This window comes from Terrapene carolina, unplaced genomic scaffold (genome assembly GCF_002925995.2).
Source record: "Terrapene carolina triunguis isolate 2854851 unplaced genomic scaffold, T_m_triunguis-2.0 Scaffold212, whole genome shotgun sequence".
In the NCBI taxonomy this organism is placed as follows: domain Eukaryota; kingdom Metazoa; phylum Chordata; order Testudines; family Emydidae; genus Terrapene; species Terrapene triunguis.
The window spans coordinates 1,036,073-1,054,229 of record NW_020664563.1 but is presented as its reverse complement, the minus strand read 5'-3'; the positions used below and the strand labels follow the sequence as shown (position 1 = coordinate 1,054,229).

Here is an 18,157-nt window from a genome sequence, read left to right as displayed (position 1 = left end):
AGTCCATACAAGCGCCCCTGGTTGCAGGGCCGTAGGACCTTACTACTGGCTCAGCAAGGGGGTCCTACCGAAACACGCTGAGGCTTACCGGGGTCAAGGTACCAGTCCGTCACCTCCCCTGGGTCGCTCCCTACCGGCTTGGGAGTTGGGGTCTCCCACGGATCCCAGGGTTCTCCGTGAGTCTCCGGATCAGTCGCCTCCCCTGGTTTCTCCCACAGTAGGGGTTCGTGCCGGCCTGTAGAAGCCTCTGTTCCTGGCAGCTTCAAGAGCGGCGGCTGGTCCTCTGCAGGAGCTTCCCAGTTAGGTCCTTCCCCTGCGGCCGCCAGCCCCGATTGAGCTGAGTTCCCTCCTTTTATACTCAGTGAGCATCTGGAGCATGCCCAGTACGAACGGGGCGGGACTTCCTCTGTCAGAGCTACTGGTCTGACGTTGCTGGGGCTAGTGCGGGGCGGGGCTGCCCCGTCACACACCCTCCCCCTTAAGAGGGACCCCTCTGGTTGGTCCGCCCCCTCCTCCCCCTGTCTGGAAAAGAAGTCCGCGTTAGCGTGTGCCTTACCCGGGCGATGAAATACGCGGAAGCCATAGGGTTGCAGTGAGAGGTACCAATGTAGTATCCAGGGGTTTGCGTCCTTCATGCTATTTATCCATCGTAAGGGGGTGTGGTCTGTGAGCATCTGGAGCATCTGGAGCATGCCCAGTACGAACGGGGCGGGACTTCCTCTGTCAGAGCTACTGGTCTGACGTCGCTGGGGCTAGTGCGGGGCGGGGCTGCCCCGTCACAAGTGGGATTTGTGGACCGATTGGGAGTAGCAAGTCCCTTGCAAATCAGGTCCTCTTTATTTAGGGGCCTAACTTTAGACTTCCAGGTTTGAACATTTTAGTCTGTCTGTCTGTCCCACTCTTCTTGCTTCCCTCTGTCCATCCAGGTTCTTTAATGGCACACAAATGAGCATGTGAGGCCAAGTACTCCTAAGCACCTCTGCTAAACCACTGAAGGTTGCCCAGGGCTGCAGAGCCTCTGTGTTATTAAAACAGGCTGCAATGGCTCTCAGGGGACTCAGTGAGGAAAGAGAGTTAGTTTCATGATTTTAAGAAGCTATAATGAAAAAGTCCTTCAGTTTTTTAAAGCATTTATGAAAAATGCCCACCCATTGTACACTCCCCAGTGCTGGTGGGATGGGGGGACAGGTGGGAGGCAGAGAGCGGGAAGATTTTTGTGTGGACTTCAAAAAAGATTCATGCCCCCTTGTATCTTTCCGTGGTGTCTACAGCATGACTGAGGGACTGGGCCAGCTGACGGACGGTGTTTCTGGCCTGGATGACTTCACACAGACCCATGAGTACCACATGTGGCCGGGCTATGACTACGTGGGGTGGCGCAATGAGAGCGCTGCTGGGGGCTACATTGAAATCATGTTTGAATTTGATCGGATCAGAAACTTCACCACCATGAAGGTCTGTAGCTCCAGGGGCACCTTTCTTGGTAACATCAATGAGGGCTTGTTGTGGCCTTGTCTCTCAGAACCGTGTGCCCGGCTGCAGAAGGCACGTTCTAGAAAGGGACTAGGGCTCTGATTTTGTCATTTGCCTCGCAAAATGCCAATGCAAGGCCTTAAGGTCTAGGACACAGTCTGCCCTGCATCGGAGGGAGGGGGGGGGAGAAGGGAGGGGGGCTGTGTCAGGAATAGTGAACATGAGTGATGCAACGCTACACTGTCCTCTCAGCTGCACCATGCCTCCTCAGCCCTAGCCACCAGCTCCTGCTCTGCTCAGCCCGCTGCGCTGCCCCACTTACTATCCCTGCCTGTGGGTGACTAATGGGCCACTTCTCTCTGTAATCACTATGTTTCTATGACCTGTCAGCTAGTGACTGGAATGAGACCAAAGACTCACTCCATTTGTGACCTCAGACAGTGCCAAGTTTCCTATGATGAAATGCTAAGGAAATGTCCCCCACCCCCTCCTCCTGGGGCCCCTTGACAAGCTAGGATTCTAGATGAGGGTGCCACCAAGGGCAGGGCGCGATGAGCACAGTGTTCCCTGTGTGACTATCCCAGGGTCTCCGATTCCTATGGAGTTTCCCTGGGCAGTGGGTGCTGCCAGCCTGTGCTGGTGTCGAGCTCACCTGGGACTCTGTTGCTGCCATGCAGGTGCACTGCAACAACATGTTTTCCAAGGGGGTGAAGATCTTCAAGGAAGTTCAGTGCTATTTCCGCTCCGATGCCAATGAGTGGGAGCCCAACACCATCTCCTCGGTGCTGGTGCTGGATGACGTCAACCCCAGTGCGCGGTTCGTCACCGTGCCCTTGCTTCATCGCATGGCCAGCGCCATCAAGTGCCAGTATTACTTTGCCGACACCTGGATGATGTTCAGTGAGATCACATTCCAGTCAGGTACTGGCAAAGGGCGGGAGGATGGGGTCCTGGAAGCTACAGCATCCATGTCAGGGAGCAAGGGAGGCATAGGTCCAGGGAGTGCCAAGCAATGTGCCATTTGTTCTGGAGCATAGAAATGTAGGAACTGCCAGACTGGATCACACCTCAGGTGCTTCTAACCTAGTCTCCTGTACCTAACAGCAACAGCTGCTGCAAGAAAAGGTATGAGAACCCTGTAGTAGTTGATGTGGGATAATCTGCATCCACATTAGGGCTCATCGTGGTCACTGACAGACAGGCTTAAGCCCAGAAGCAGGAGGTTGTGTCCCTTCCCAAATGTTTATCGTTAATTATGGTAACTCTTGATATTTTTGATAACCATATAAATATCTGGTCCCTTTTTAAAATCTTGTTAAATTCTTGGCCCCAATGATTTCCTGTGGCAGTGAGTTCCACAGTCTAATCACGTGTTGTATGTGGGGAAAAAGTACTTCCTTTTATTGGCTTGGAATTTCTCATCTTTCAATTCCATGGAATGTCCACTTGTTCCTGTGTTACAAGGCAGTGAGAAGAGTAGTCCCCTATTTACCCATGGAAAGCGGGTACTGGGGCTACTGTGGTACCAGTAGCTATAGCATTCATCCTGTGGAGGAGCAGGGTTTTGAGAGGAGAGCAGCAGTGTGCAATGGGAACGTTCTCCTGCACACTGCTCCTAATGGTGGATTTGTGCTTGGAGGCTTTAGAATTCAGACTTGGCTGAGTTGTGGTAACCTGGGCTGGAGAGGGCTAGGGACCTTTGCAGGGCAAGGTAGAGTTGAGTAGGTGCTCTGTGACATGAATTAAGTGCCACAGAGGAACAATCCACTCTGCCCTCACAACAGCTGTCACAGGCATGTCAGTTTCACTGACTCGTCCTCAATTCTGTTTCTTAGATGCAGCCATGTACAACAACTCCGGAGCCCCTCCTGAGTCGCCCGTAGCACCCACCACTTACGGTATGTGCAATGCAGTACGTGGACACTCTGTGTGCTCAAGAGCCTGGTCCCCATCAGGTCTGCAGAGGTGGCACATTCCTGCAAGTAAGGACTGGCCACTGGATAAAATGCAGCCCTCATATAGACCCCCTGAAACACATGCCACTCTATTAGAATTAGGGCACCAGAAACCACCTCCAGTCTGAGAGTAACAGCTGCTGCAGTACCCAGAGATTACTCCAATATGGCAAAGTGCTACTTCATGATGACATGGGCATAGAAACACCTCTCACGTGATTATGTGGCCTGTGAGTGCCTGCTGTCAATCTAGATGTCAATCTGATTTAGTTGGGGATTTGTCCTGCTTTGAGCAGGGGGTTGGACTAGATGACCTCCTGAGGTCCCTTCCAACCCTGATATTCTGTGATTCTATGTATATGATATCAAGTATCAGAGGGGTAGCCGTGTTAGTCTGAATCTGTAAAAAGCAACAGAGGGTCCTGTGGCACCTTTAAGACTAACAGAAGTATTGGGAGCATAAGTTTTCGTGGGTAAGAACCTCACTTCTTCAGATGCAAGATGTGTATGATGTCATCCATTGCCATGGGATCGAAATGCCTTCCATGGCCAGGGCCCCATGTAGTCCATAAGTCCACAGATGCAAAATGTGTAGTGGAACGAGCCTCATACTGTGGACCAGTCCCCCTAAGACTAAGATTCAGTGAAAAAAAAGTTTTCATCCCTAATGGTTGTGAAGGTAACCTTCCAGGCCCAAACCAAGTAATGTCCTCCTGAGTCTGCAGGCATCCTGAAACAATAGCTTGGAGAGGTGTGAACTGCCCTAGTCACTTCAATGGGGTTTTAACACAACATCGTTTACTCTTTCATGGCTGATCATTTCATCAGAACCGTCCAGCTAATGTGCTTGTTTCACAATGACAAATTGCTTAAACCTCCAGCTAGAGCAGATTGGAAATTTTCCAATGGGCTCATTTTTCTATCAGAACTTTTCAATTTTGAGGAAATTTCATTTAGAAAAATAATGTTTAGAAAATTTTCAACATTTTAATTTCAAAATGAATTATTTAAAATGTTTATAATGCATTACATTATATATTATATCATATTAATTAAAATAGGAAATACCAATTACCAAAAAAATTACAAAAACAATAGCCATTTTATAATATAAATGATATCACACATTGTGAGAGAGCAAAGGTGGGTGAGGTAATATCTATTATTGGACCAACTTCTGAAGAGCCTACTGTTCGGTCTAGGCCAAGTAAGATCTAAGTTAGTCCAATTAAAAGATATTCTTCTTCGAGTGATGGTCTCTGTATGTATTCCAAACGTGGGTGCACATGTGCGCCATGCACTGGAATTGGAAGGTTTTCTTAGCAGTGTTTGTTGACCCTCATGTGCATCGTGCGTCCCCTCATGCTCACAGCTGAGGGTATAATAGGCCATGTGGGTTGATGCCTCTCCAGTTCCCTCTTACCACTGCATGGCCTGAGTCGGAAACCCTGTTCCTTTGCACTCTTAGCTTGCTAAGAGAGTGATCTACTTTCCATTCCCGTATATAGTTGTACATAGCTGTATTTAGTGTTCCATAGCTGTTGTTCTTCATAGATAATTGTTAGTGTAGATTCCCTCCCACACACCCCCCATTTGGGGAACCCCCCCCCTTGGGGACTATGCCTGGATTCCAGGCTTGAAGAACTGTGCCTCTTGACCGTGCTCATTTTCTGTGAGCAATGAGCACCAGCATTGCCTGTTCTGCCTCAGCAAGAAGGCCCACCTCACGGCCCGCTGTTCGATTTGTAAGTCGTTCCCACCCTGAACGCAGGAGGCTTGAGAGCTTTGCCTCCGGAAGTTCTCAATGGATGCAGTCATGCACCCGAGGGCACACTTGTATCTGGAACCACCGGTATAGAGACCATCACTGGCGGTGAGCTCCCCTCCGAGCACCTCCCAAGCCCTGGATCTGTCAGTACCGAAGGCGACGGACAAGCCCTGCCATGAGGGTAAAAAGCATGGACATGGGCACAAGAGCAGATCCCCGGCCCTGACCACTAATAAGCGCAGCTTTTCCTCCCCAGGCCAGGTTGGGTGAGAGGTCGCATGTGGATCCCACCAGACCAGCACCCAAGCTGCCCCATGTTGAGTGCAAGGCAAAACACAAACGGGCTCCAGTGATACCCTCACTGGCACGTGCACCGCCCGTCCCGTCAGTGTCTCTGAGCCCCTTGGATCGACCAGCACCGCTGACAACGCCTGGGCCCTCGGGCATGCCCAGAGGGACGTCATGCACTCCTGGATGCTTGGAGCCTCTCCTCTCGATGAAGGAGCTGCTCCTCCCGTATCCACCTTCTCCACCCCTTTCCAGACCTCCAATCACCACCGTACTCCCCTCTCCGGTGGACGAGTCTTTGTTGCTGCTACTGGAGAAGCACGTTGTAACGATGCAGCCTCTGGCAGGACACTACTTAGCGTATCAATTCAGGACAAATAGCTTAGAGCAGGGCAGTTATAGCCCAAGACTGGGGGTCCTTTGCACACCAAACCAGCCAAACAGAGAGGACTTCGGTTTTACCCCACTAGCTAACCAGAAGTCATACTAGCAATTCCCTCAGACACACCAGTTTCCCAGTATCACCACCAGGGCCACTCCTTATGGGGATGAATGGTTATGAAAACCAATACACCAGTAAAAGAAAAAAAAGGTTCTCCCAATCCCAAAGGACCAAGCCCCAGGCCCAGGTCAATATACCAGTCAGATCTTACCCACAAATCATGCTGTTGCCAATCCTTTAGAATCTAAAATCTAAAGGTTTATTCGTAAAAAGAAAGAAATATATATGAGAGTTAAAACTGGCTACATGGAATCAATTACATACAGTAATGGCAAAGTTCTTGGTTCAGGCTTGTAGCAGTGATGGAATAAACTGCAGGTTCAAATCAAGTCTCGAGTACATCCACAGCTTGGATGGGTCATTCAGTCCTTTGTTCAGAGCTTCAGTTTGTAGCAAAGTTCCTCCAGAGGTAAGAAGCAGGATTGAAGACAAAATGGAGATGATGCAGCTGCCTTTTATAGTCCTTTTGCCATGTGGCTTGTGTGTCCTTTGTTCCAAACACAAGCTACTCAGCACATGGCATGGAAAAACCTTAGAGTTCTGTCCATAGGCATGTCCCTGCATGCCTTGCTGAGTCACAAGGTGTATCTGCCTTCTCTCAATGGGTCAGTTGTATAGCTGATGGTCCTTAATGGGCCATCAAGCACGCTAGGCAGTGCCTTACTTGACCTCCTTTGTACAGGATTTGGTGCCACTATAGGACCTTGATTGCAACAATGATCTATATGGTCACAATTCATATTAATAACGTCACACACGTCCCATTGCTGCGTCACAGGCCTCCGGTACCCGTGGTCCCCCCTGTTGCCCGAACCATCTTTGGAGTCCGAGGGCCTTTCAGAGTCAGAAACCTCTTTCTCGCCTATACCCCATCGGAGCCCAGAATCGCGACCCAAACTGCCATACCCCCCGGCGTATGATCCCACTGCGGAGGCCTGGTACTGTTAGCCATGACACCCACCTATGCCCAGGGACCCTTTGTTTTGGCCATACTGGGCGCCCTGGAATCTTTACTGAGGATGCCAGGCACTGTTGGTGGCCTTTTATAAACCATTCCCATTCGCCCTACGGCGCCGTCTGTTTATGAGGAGGAGGAAGATGCGGAACCGATACTGCTGGTCCCCACTGCTTCCTCATTGAATAAGGCGCTTATTCCTTCCTTGCTCTCCCGGGTGGATGACCACTAATACCAGGACTTGCCTGGAGGATGGAGGAGATCCAGGACATGCAACATCAGCTCCTGCACATTCTCCAACCCCAGGGGCCCTCTCAGGCAGGGCCAGCTTTAGGCCGATTCCCCCGAATCGGGCCCTGCGCCTAAGAGAGCCCCGCGCCTAAGAGGGCCGGGCGGAGTGCTGCAAGCCCATGGCCCCGCTCCTCCCGCCGGAGCGCGGCAAGCCCCGCGGTCCCGCTACCCCAGCCGGAGCGCGGCAAGGCCCACGGCCCCGCTCCCCCGTCTGGAGCGCGGCAAGCCCCGCGGCTCCGCTCCCCCGGCCAGAGCCCAGCAACCCCGCGGCCCCGCTCCCCCGGCCGGAGCCCAGCAACCCCGCGGCTCCACTTCCCCGGCTGGAGCGCTGCAAGCCCCGCGGCCCCGCTACCCCGGCCGGAGCCCAGCAACCCCGCGGCCCCGCTTCCCCGGCTGGAGCGCTGCAAGCCCCGCGGCACCCCTCCCCCGGCCAGAGCACGGCAATCCGAAGTGCCGCCGAAGACTCGGAGCACTGCCTGGTGAGTACAAGCCCCACGAATCGGGCCCCGCACTTGCTAAAGCCGGCCCTGCTCTCAGGCAGCTCTCCCCATCAATGAGGCTATTCTGCAACCAGCAAGGACAGCATGGTACACTCCTGCCTCCTGTGCCCCCACACAGAAGAGAGCAGAGAGGCGGTATTTCGTCCCTACTAAGGGGACAGAATTTATTTTTATCACCCTCCCCAACTCTCTTGTGCTTCATGCAACAGCAGAGTGGGCACGACAGCACCCACAAAAATCTACTCCCCTGGACAAAGCGGCAAAAAGGATGGACCTGTTAGACAGGAAAGTCAACTCCTCAGTGGGACTGCAGTTCTGCATTGCCAATTATCAGGCTCTGCTAGCCAAATATGACTTCAGCTATAACAGGCTGCCACCAGGCCAACAGCAGCAATTCCAGGAACTGGTGGACAAGGGGCGACTGCTGGACAAAGAGGGCCTCTCACTCTCTGACGACTGGGGTCGTGATGCGCCAGGACTCATGGCTGCAATCGTCCAGATTCCCCAGGGAGGTCCAAAACACTATTGAGGACCTCTCCTTTGATGAGCACAAACTAGTCAATGACCAGATGGACAGATCCCTCCATTCCCTGAACAACTCTCGGGCCACGCTCAGGTCCCTTGGCATTTACACCCCAGTCCCAAGATGCAGGCAGCTGCGGCAACTGTTCCATTCCTGACCACATGCCCCCTACCTGCCCTACTTCCAACGCCAGCAGGAGGCACCACATAGACAGCACCGCACACAACGCTCCCCACCTCCATCACAACCACCACTTTGACCCTATACCAGTAGCAGTCAAAACAGCAGTTTTGACGTGCAGGTCAAGAACTGCGAACCTCCCCCGATGCCTCCCGCGGTGCCCAATATTGTCTTTGGGGACCGTCTTGCCCTGTTCTCCCACAACTGATGCAAAATCACCGTGGACAGCTGGGTCTGGAGATTATCCATCATGGATACTCCCATAGAATTCCTCTTGTTTCCCCCTCATCGCTCCTCACCCCAGACTTCCCTTGGAAACCCATCCTCCAACAAGAAGTGGATGCTCTGCTCCTCAAGGGGGCCATAAAACTTATTGCCATCACCACCCACTGAGTACAATATCCATCCTCGATTACCTCCTTGGGCTCAAAATGTTGGGCCTTGCCCTCAGCTCTACACGGGTCCACCTGGCAGCACTTAATGCCTTTCTCCCTCCGTGGATGGCACCTCTATGTTCTGTACCCCTCCACCATCCATTTCATGAAGGGTCCCCTCAATACCTTCCCACCAGTACTCCAGCCCACACTTCCATGGGACCTTAATCTTGTTCTGTCCGTCCTCACAAAGCCATCCTTTGAGCCAATGGCAATGTGCTCCCTTTCCCATCTCTCCATGAAGGTGATGTTCCTAGTGGCCATTTCCTCAGCTAGCTGAGTCAGCGAACTGGTGGCCACGATGGCTAACTGTCCCCCTTACACTGAATTCCAGAAGGATAAAGTGTCCTTACGGCTCCACCCTAAGTTCCTCCCAAAGGTGGTGGTGGAGTTCCACCTCAGTCAGGCCATCCACCTCCCTGTCTTCTGTCCCAAACCACTCACTCCCATGTGGACAGGATCCTGCACTCCCTCGACATGCACCATGCAGTAGCATTCTACCTCCACAGGACTTTCGCCTTTCACGCATCGATGAAACTGTTTGTGGCCATCGCTGACCAGTCCAAGGGCCAAGCCCTTGTCTCCAAGGAATCTCCAAATGGGTCTTCAGGTGTATCCGCGAATGCTGCACGCTATCCAACGTACAGCCGCTTGATAGAGTTACAATGCACTCTATGTGAGCGCAAGCAGCCACGTTGACCTGCCTAGCGGATGTCTCATGGCAAGATGTCTGTCGTAGCAACATGGCACTCTGTACACACGTTCACATCCCACTGTGCCATCACTCAAAGGGCGGCTGAGGACACTGCAGTGGGCCGCACTGTACTACAGGTTGCATTTCTTCTCTTCCTCCCACCCACTTCCACACTGATCACTACCCCACTGTTGGAATACACATAAGGACCATTGCTCAAAGAAGAGGAGGTTACTTACCTGTAATTGGAGGTTCTTTGGGATGTGTGGTCACCATATGTATTCCAATACCCACCCTCCATCCCCTCTGCTGTGGACTGGACTACTCAGAAGTAATAGAGTCACTGGAGGGGCCTCGACCTGCATGGCCTCTCAGACCCTCGGCTGCGAGCACAAAGGGACGCATGATGAATGTGCGGGTCAATGGACACTGATAAGAAAAGCTTCCGGCTCTGGTGCATGGCGTGCATGCGCACCCACATTTGGAATACAGATAGGGACCACACATCTCAAAGAACCTCCAGTTACATGTAGGTAACCTCCTCTTATCTCATCCCTTTGTCTCTCTCATTTCTGGGATTAACACAGCCACAACAATATTGCAAATGACCTATTATGACATGGCATCATAATAGTCAAAACATTTTCAACTTTTCTATTCTTTATATATAATCTCATTTCAACTTCTGTTTATAATACAATTTTTTTTTTCTTGGAGATGTCAAATTTTCCTGCAGAATAGAAGTTCTGGGTTTCAACCCATTCTGCTTCCAGCTCTTCTTCAGACACCCTCTGCGCTGCAGTTATGTGTTGTTAATGTAGAATTCAGTGGCACATTGAACAATAAAGATGTGGGAACAGTCTGAAGCAATGAATGTAATATCAACAAGAATAGCACAGAGGATAATGGCACAGTCAGTGCAGTTATTTCCATAGTCAGTTCATTAAATGCCTCCCTTTTTGTTAAAATGAAGTTTCCACAGACTTTCTAGTCTGTTATGTCAGTATGTTGCAGAGTCCAGGGTTGTGGCTGCAAAATGAAGAGCAGTGTGTATCCTGGGCTTTGACTGTGTGAGAGAATCACATGAGTGTGGTGATAGGGAGTCTCGAATTGTTAGTTACAGTCTCACAATCCTGGGTGTCCCAGGCTCCATGGCTGCAGAAGGGATGAGCAGCACTAGTGCAGCAGGAGCCAGCACAGAAGTGCCTCCCGGAGGGCAGGACTGTCTCTGGCCCTATGCACCTCTGCATTCACATCCCCAGTCAATGTACAGGGCAGAGAGCAGGCTCTGCCCAGCTGTGCCTCTTCTTGCAAGGGGGCAAGAAGAGGGGTGGAAAATGGACAGAACATTGACAGTAACCCCCAGGGTGCTGGCCAGCAGAGTTGTGCTGCTGGTGTCTGCTCCTGGCAAGGATAGGTTGGCAAACAGGGAACCAGGGATGGAGTGAAGTGCAGAGTGCTTTGGGGTGGTGCAGTTATGCACTGCTTCTGGCTCATCTAGCCCCGCTGTAGGGGTGGTGAGCCTGGAAGTACCAGCCGAGTAGACTTGCCAGTGACTGAGATCTATGTTTCCAATGAGAACCCAAGTTAAACCCAGCCTCCCAATGTGACCACTCCTGCTCTCTCCCGCCTGCTGACAGATCCAACCCTCAAAGTGGATGACAGCAACACACGCATCCTGATTGGCTGCCTGGTTGCAATCATCTTCATCCTGGTGGCCATCATTGTCATCATCCTGTGGAGGCAGTTCTGGCAGAAGATGCTGGAGAAGGTGAGCAGATCCTGGAGGCTTCTTTGTAAGGGTTCTGCCAGCACTAGGTTCATTCCTGCAGCTGCACGTCAGCCCCTCTGGTGACGTCAGCACAGCCCTGACAGTAATGGAGTTTGTTCAGGGTGAGGCCCAGCTGGGGATGTGCACCACTTGCATGCCCCCCTGAAGCTCACAGGCGAGCGCATGGACCTGCTTGTGCAGACTGATTTCATCTAGCCACTGAGGGTGCGTCTACACTGGAATAAAAGACCCATGACATGGCCACAGCTGGCCCGGGTCAGTTGACTCAGGCTTGCAGGGCACGGGCTGCATGGCTGTAAAATTGTTGTGTAGCCATTCAGGCTCGGGCTGGAGCCTGGGCTCTGGGAGCTCCCTACTCGTGGGGTCCACCAGCAGCTCCCTCACCCTTGCCGCCTCCCCCCACCGCTCCCCCCCCCCGGGTTCAGGGGACTGTTCCCCAACTGCCCCTGGATTCGGCAGCCCTGCCTGGTTCACAGGACGGTTGTGTTTCAGGCCCAGTCTGCCAAACAGGACCTTTTGGCCCACATGATTTGTCTTGCTGCTTTGGTCCACTGGGCCTGTCTGTTTGTCGAGAGTGGGGAATGTCCTTTGCTGTGTCCCTGTACTTTCTCCTTCTGCATCCCCACCTCTTAGGCTTCTCGTCGGATGCTGGATGACGAAATGACCGTCAGCCTCTCCCTGCCTAGCGAATCCAGCATGTTCAACCACAACCACTCCTCCTCATCCAGCGAGCAGGAGTCCAACTCCACCTATGACCGCATCTTCCCCCTGGGCCCAGACTACCAGGAGCCCTCGCGGTTGATCCGCAAACTGCCAGAGTTTGCCCCAGGAGATGAAGAGGCAGGTGAGGATTAACAAGCAAGTTCTGCAGCTAACACAGCTTTGTTTGAGCAAACAATGAGCAGCAGAGTGCTCCTGCAATGGCCTGCTATGCCTGCCCCTGATGCCAGCTCCGGAGGCATCCAGTTGAGGGTAGTAGTGGCATTCAGTCTCACTACATCCTTGATCTGCCAGCAAGGAGCATGTGCTCACACTGACACTTGTGGTGGAGTCATTTTTAGGGTCATGTGTATAGCTGGGCACAAACAAAAAAGTTCCCTTGTGGAAAATTTTGTTTTTTTTTCTGTGCAAACTCAAAAACTGAAAAATTTCAGCCAAAACATTTTGGCTTGAAAATGCTGCTGTAGTGCCTCATGGGATTTATAGTTCAGGTGCCTCCTCAATAGGCTGGGCTTTTTGGTTGGATTACATCAACAGTTTAAACAGAAACATTTCAACCAGGACTAGTCATGCATCCACTGGGAAATGGAGTGAGACCATTTCACATCACATGGGAATCGCATCACATGACAGCCATCCCAGTGGGAGTGACTTTAGACCAATACCAACCTGGGGTAAATTTGAACCAGCAGCCTAGAGGTCCCAGGCCCCTATCCCAGTTCTAGTCCCCATCTCCCTGAGCCATGTTAAGATGGGCTGTGTATTTTATTTGATTACAAAATTTCAATTTGCCCTTGCCATGTGCAGTGTGGTGTTAGTCAAATAAGTCTCAGCACATAGTTTCTGGTCCCTTAAGTCTGTGACTAAGACAATTCAAACTGCAAGTATTTCAACTTAATATGGAATTTGATATTTGTGCTGTGTTGGTTAGTTACCTATTTATCAAAGATCTGGAAAAGTGAAGTGGCAAAATGTGCAGATGATAAAATTATTTAATAGTAATACATAGCTCATAGCTTTCCATCTGGAGACCTCAAAGCAGTTTACCAAGCAGTTCAATATCATTCATTATCTTCATTTTACAGTTGGGGAAACTGAGGCACAGAGGAGGGCAGTGACTCTCCCAAGATCACCCAGCAGCAGAGCCAAGCATAGAACATGTTTTCTATATCACAGTCCTGTCTGCTAGTCCACACTGCCTCTTTTCAGATTAGTCAGGACTAGAGGAGAAACTTTCCAGGGATTTAACCAGGCTGGGGGAATGGGCAGCATGATGTCAGACTGAAATTTAATATTGACAAATGCAAAGTCAGTCGCATGGGAATGAACAATTAGAACTGCTCCAGCTGTGGCTTTGAAGAGTTTGATGATGCGTTCTGAGCAGGGAGCATACGTTCTGGATGAGGATGCTACTGGCTTCCCCTCTCCCCTTGTGTCACCTACGGCACCAATCATAACTGGGCCTGGAAACTTGGAGTGAAGTTTCAGGGAGCTGAGAAGACTGTACAGGTCTCAGACCCCTTTAAGCTCCCCCAAAGCCTGGTCTGTTCTCCCCTGGCATCTGGGAAAGCAGATGGCCCAGGGCATTTTCTATGTGACTTGGGCTCCAGGGGAATAGTGCTGAGCAGCTGAGGTGTTCTCGTGCTCTTTTCTTCCCAGGCTGCAGTGGAGTAGTCAAACCCGCCCAGTCAAGTGGCCCCGAGGGAGTCCCCCATTATGCAGAGGCTGACATTGTGAATCTGCAAGGTGTGACAGGCAGCAACACCTACTCTGTGCCTGCCATCACTATGGACCTGCTCTCGGGCAAGGATGTGGCTGTGGAAGAGTTCCCTAGGAAACTGCTAACCTTCAAGGAGAAGCTTGGAGAAGGCCAGTTTGGGGAGGTGAGTGTCTTGTCGTGGGCTCTTACGTTCTCTCCAGATCCTGTCTGCTCCCTTGTGCTGTTGTTAGGATGGACCAGAGTCCCGCTGGAACACTGCCAATGACAACAGTGTTCTTAAAACACCAGAGAAAAATACACCCTGGGCTGAAGGAGATGAAGGGATCTCTGGTGAGTCACCTGCTGTATGCAGCTAGCCTGCACCAGAACCACTTTGGGGTGCGGTGGGGTTGTTTCTTGAAAGCTAAGCTGGATGAGCCTCGGTCGGTACCTCAGATGGGAGATCTCCAGGGCCCAGCTACATGCTGCAGGAAGTGATGTGTTGTTATTCAGAAGGTGGTATTGGCAGAGGTGAAAGTAAGCCGGTACGGGCCAGTACGGAGGACCGGTAAGAAAAGGTGCAGTAGCGTACCGGCAAGAAAATGGAGCATTCTCTCCCTCTCTGACTCCTCCTCCTGGCTCCAGCAATATTGAGGGTCCGGGGGCCCAGCTCCACGAATGTTCGGGGCCGGGTCTCCCCCCTGACCCCCCCTGCTGCCCCCCCTGCGCCTCCCCTGAGTGTGGGCTGGCCCCCCTTTGCTGCCCCCGTGCACCTCCCTTCCGTGTAGGGTGACCAGATCACTGACATGAAATATCGGGACGTGGGGGGGAACGGAGCAAAAAAAAACAACAACAACAACAAAAGTAAAAAAAAAAAAGCTGTTTTGCAGGTGCCGGGGGAATTAGCAGGCCCCGGGCACATGTGGCGCGTCCCACCGCCCCGCGGGGAAGGAGCTGCTGGAGCGCAGCCAAGCGGGAGAGGTGCGGGGCTCCGGACCCCGGCAGCGGGTGACCACGTAAAGTTTATTGGCTGGGGGGGGGGGAGACCTCGGCCGGCTCCTCGCCCTGCCCTGTAGGGGGGTAGCGTCCCCGCCCCGCGCCAGTATGTTACGCCGGCCGCCGCAGGCCAGGTAAGGAGCCGAGTCCCCCCTCCCCCTTCGTCCTGGCTCCTCAGCTGAGCGGCATTCCTACTCCCTCCCAGGCTTGCAGCTGTAATGCCGGCGCACGCCTGGAGGGGATGGGGTGATGGCTGGCTTCCAGTTCCTGGAGCTGGAAGCACCAGGCGGGCAGGCAAGGGGGCTGCTCCCAGGAGGGAGATGGTGGGGGGGGCTCAGCTGAGGAGCCAGGACGAGGGGGGAGGGGGGGACTCGGCTCCTTACCACCCCCCTACAGGGGCGAGGACCGGTGATAAACTTTACATGGCCACTCATGCGGCCCCAAGCCGCTCTCCCGCGCCGCTGCCGGGGTCCGGAGCCCCGGAGCCCCCCCATCTCCCTCCTTGGGGAGCAGCCCCCTTGCCTGCCCGGTGCCCGTACTCACCAGCTCCAGGAACTGGAAGCCGACCACCACCCCCTCCCTTCCAGGCTTGCTGCCATTACAGTGGCAAGCCTGGGAGGGAGGAGGAATGCCACGTGCTTGGGGAAGAGGCGGGGCCAGGGCAGGGATTTGGGGAGGGAGCCAATGGGCGGAGTCGGGGTGGGGGTGGAGCGAGAGCCCTTCCAGGAGGGTAAAATTGCTTGTTTGTCCAGTGTCCTGACCGCACATCGGTCGGGACGCGGGACAAACAAGCAAATATCGGGACAGTCCCAATAAAATCGGGATGTCTGTTCACCCTATTTCCGTGTCTCTCCCCTGAAGCTCCATGCTGCCTGCCTGCATTAACTGCCGCCGCAGGGTCCTAGTGCCCCCCTCCACTACTGCCAGGGCAGGCTGCCCTTCCCCCTCAGACCCTTTCATTTTCCGGTGGGACCCTCCACCAGTACAGCCGCCCCCCCTGCCCGCAGTCACCGCTCTTGCCCCACGCTGGGCAAGGGGCAGCCCCATCCCCCACCCCCAGTGAGGCTACAGTGAGGGGCAGCAGCAGGGGAGGAGGCACACATGTGATGGCAGTCCCCCCGGCATGGCACCCACCACAGGGGAGGCGAGGGAGATTCCTGGACCTGAGAGGGGCCCTAGGAGCACGTGCAGTAACAGTGGGGGGTGAGTGTGCTGCCGGGGGGGAGAAGGGGGTCCCTACCCCAGAGCTCGCTGCTGCCGGCAGGGAGAGGGCTGGGGGGAGTCCTCCTCTCTGGCTCCAGTCCCAGGGCAGCCTGCCTGCACCCCAAACTCATCCCCAGCCCTGCTCCACCCCAGAGCCCACCCCCCAGCCAGAGCCCTCATCCCCCCGCACCCCAACCCTCTGTCCTAGCCCTGAGCCTCTCCAATACCCCAAACCCCTCATCTCCAGCCCCAGCCAGACCCCTCATCCCCATGCACCCTAACCCTCTGCCTCAGCCCTGAGTACCCTCCCACACCCTAAACCCCTCATCCCCAGCCACACCCCAAATCCACCCCTAGCCTCACCCCACAGCCCTCACCCCTGCACCCACTCCCTCCACACCCCCTCTTATCCCCAAACTCCCTCCCAGAACCTGCACACCCCCTCCCTCTGCACTCCCTCCCATCCCCAAACTCCCTCCCAGAGCCTGCATCCTGCACCCCTCCTGTACTCCAGTCCCCTGCCCCAGCCCAGGGCCTGCACCCCAGACCTCCTCCCCCACCCAAACTCCCTCCCAGAGCCTTGGGCAGGTGGGGGGTGGAGTTGGGGGAGGGCAGAGTTTGGGCAGGGGCAGGTTCTGGGCCCACCACCAAAATTTCTACAAACCTGCCACCCCTGTCGGCAAGAGCTCGTGCGCCATACCGGGGTGGACTGGCTTCCTGAGGCAGCAATTTAAGGGCTGGAGCCCAGGGCCCTTTAAATTGCCGCCAGAGCCCCGCTGCCAGAGCCCTGGGGTAGCAGCGGCGGGGCTCGGGTGGCGATTTAAAGGGCCCAGGGCTCCTGCGCCGCTACCGCTCCGGGCCCTTTAAATCCACCGCTGGAGCCCCACTGCCGCTACCCCAGGGCTCCAGGGACAATTTAAAGGGCCTGGGCCCTTTAAATAGCCCCCGGAGCCTGCCGGAGCCCTGGGGTAGCGGCGGCAGGGCTCTGGTGGCTATTGAAAGGGTTCGGGGCTCCCGCTGCCTCTACCACCCCGGGCCCTTTAAATAGCCACTGGAGACCTGCCGCTGCTACCCCAGGGCTCCAGCAGCAGGGTTCCGGAGACGATTTAAAGGGCCCTGGAGGGTAGCGGCAGCCGGAGCCCCAGGCCCTGCTGCTGGAGCCCCCGGGCTCTGTCAGCAATTTAAAGGGCCTGGAGCTCCACTGCGGTAGCAGCAGCTAGAGCCCCGGGCCCTTTAAATCACCCCCTTTAAATCACCCCCGAACCCCAGGGCTCCCAGACACCTCTGCAGCTGGGAGCTCAGGGGGTGATTTAAAGGGCTTGGGGCTCCCAGCTGCTGCTACCACAGCCCTAGCCCCGGGCCCTTTAAATCCTGATTTAAAGGGCCTGGGGATTTAAAGGCCCTGCCTCTTCCGGTGGAGGCCATGCCCCTCCTCAGGACTCCGGAGTACCGGCAAGTCCTTTGAGTTACTTTCACCCCTGGGTATTGGTCCCTGTAAGTCAGTGCTGAACAAATGCCCATGACTGTAAAATGTGCTGTCCAGTCATTTCCTAGGTGCAGGATAACGGGGTGTCGTCTTTACCTTCTAATTATATCCCCAAAGTTCATTGTTTGTACCATGAGTCCTGATAACCCCTGTAGCTTACTCTCCAGTGTGCTGCCTTCCTGCTGACTTCACATCCCTCCCTTCCCCCCAACTTGGTATGTCAATGACTCCCCATTGCATTAACCTACAATCCTTAACTTACATGTGCACCCACAGAGAGAGGTGAATAAACATCCTTTGTCTGGCAGAAAACTGTTAACTTTTCATGCCTTACATTGAGAGACTAAAGAAGTGTAGTTTATCCAAGAAAAAGTGAGGCAGTGACATGATCAGTCTATAAGTACTGAGATGGGGAAGAGATTTCTGACAGCAGACAGCACTTTAGTTAACGTAATGAGAACCCATGGCTCGAAGCAGAAGTTAGACAAATTCAAAGAAGAAATAAGACACATTGTAACAGTGAAAGGAATTAACCACTGGAACAACTTTCCAACAGTTGTGGTGGATTCTCCATCGCTGCGGTCCCTGGCCCAGAGGCTGGGAGGTACCCCTGACCGCGGGGCTAGGAGCTGGGGGCAGGGTCCCCCATGGCCTGCACCGACTGGGAACTGTGGGGCTGGGATCTGTGGGGTCCCTGC

At 53.8% G+C, this 18,157-nt stretch overlaps 1 protein-coding gene across 1 annotated transcript in view; it reads left to right on the top strand.

Moving 5' to 3' along the window:
* The window catches only part of DDR2 (discoidin domain receptor tyrosine kinase 2), a 115,841-nt gene that overhangs the window by 72,729 nt on the left and 24,955 nt on the right, over positions 1 to 18,157 (top strand). The window contains exons 7-12 of the mRNA XM_026656159.2: positions 1,272 to 1,455; positions 2,151 to 2,394; positions 3,309 to 3,371; positions 11,204 to 11,334; positions 11,989 to 12,199; positions 13,735 to 13,958. Of these exons, the coding sequence (XP_026511944.1) occupies positions 1,272 to 1,455; positions 2,151 to 2,394; positions 3,309 to 3,371; positions 11,204 to 11,334; positions 11,989 to 12,199; positions 13,735 to 13,958 (1,057 nt within the window). The remainder of the gene's footprint in view (positions 1 to 1,271; positions 1,456 to 2,150; positions 2,395 to 3,308; positions 3,372 to 11,203; positions 11,335 to 11,988; positions 12,200 to 13,734; positions 13,959 to 18,157) is intronic.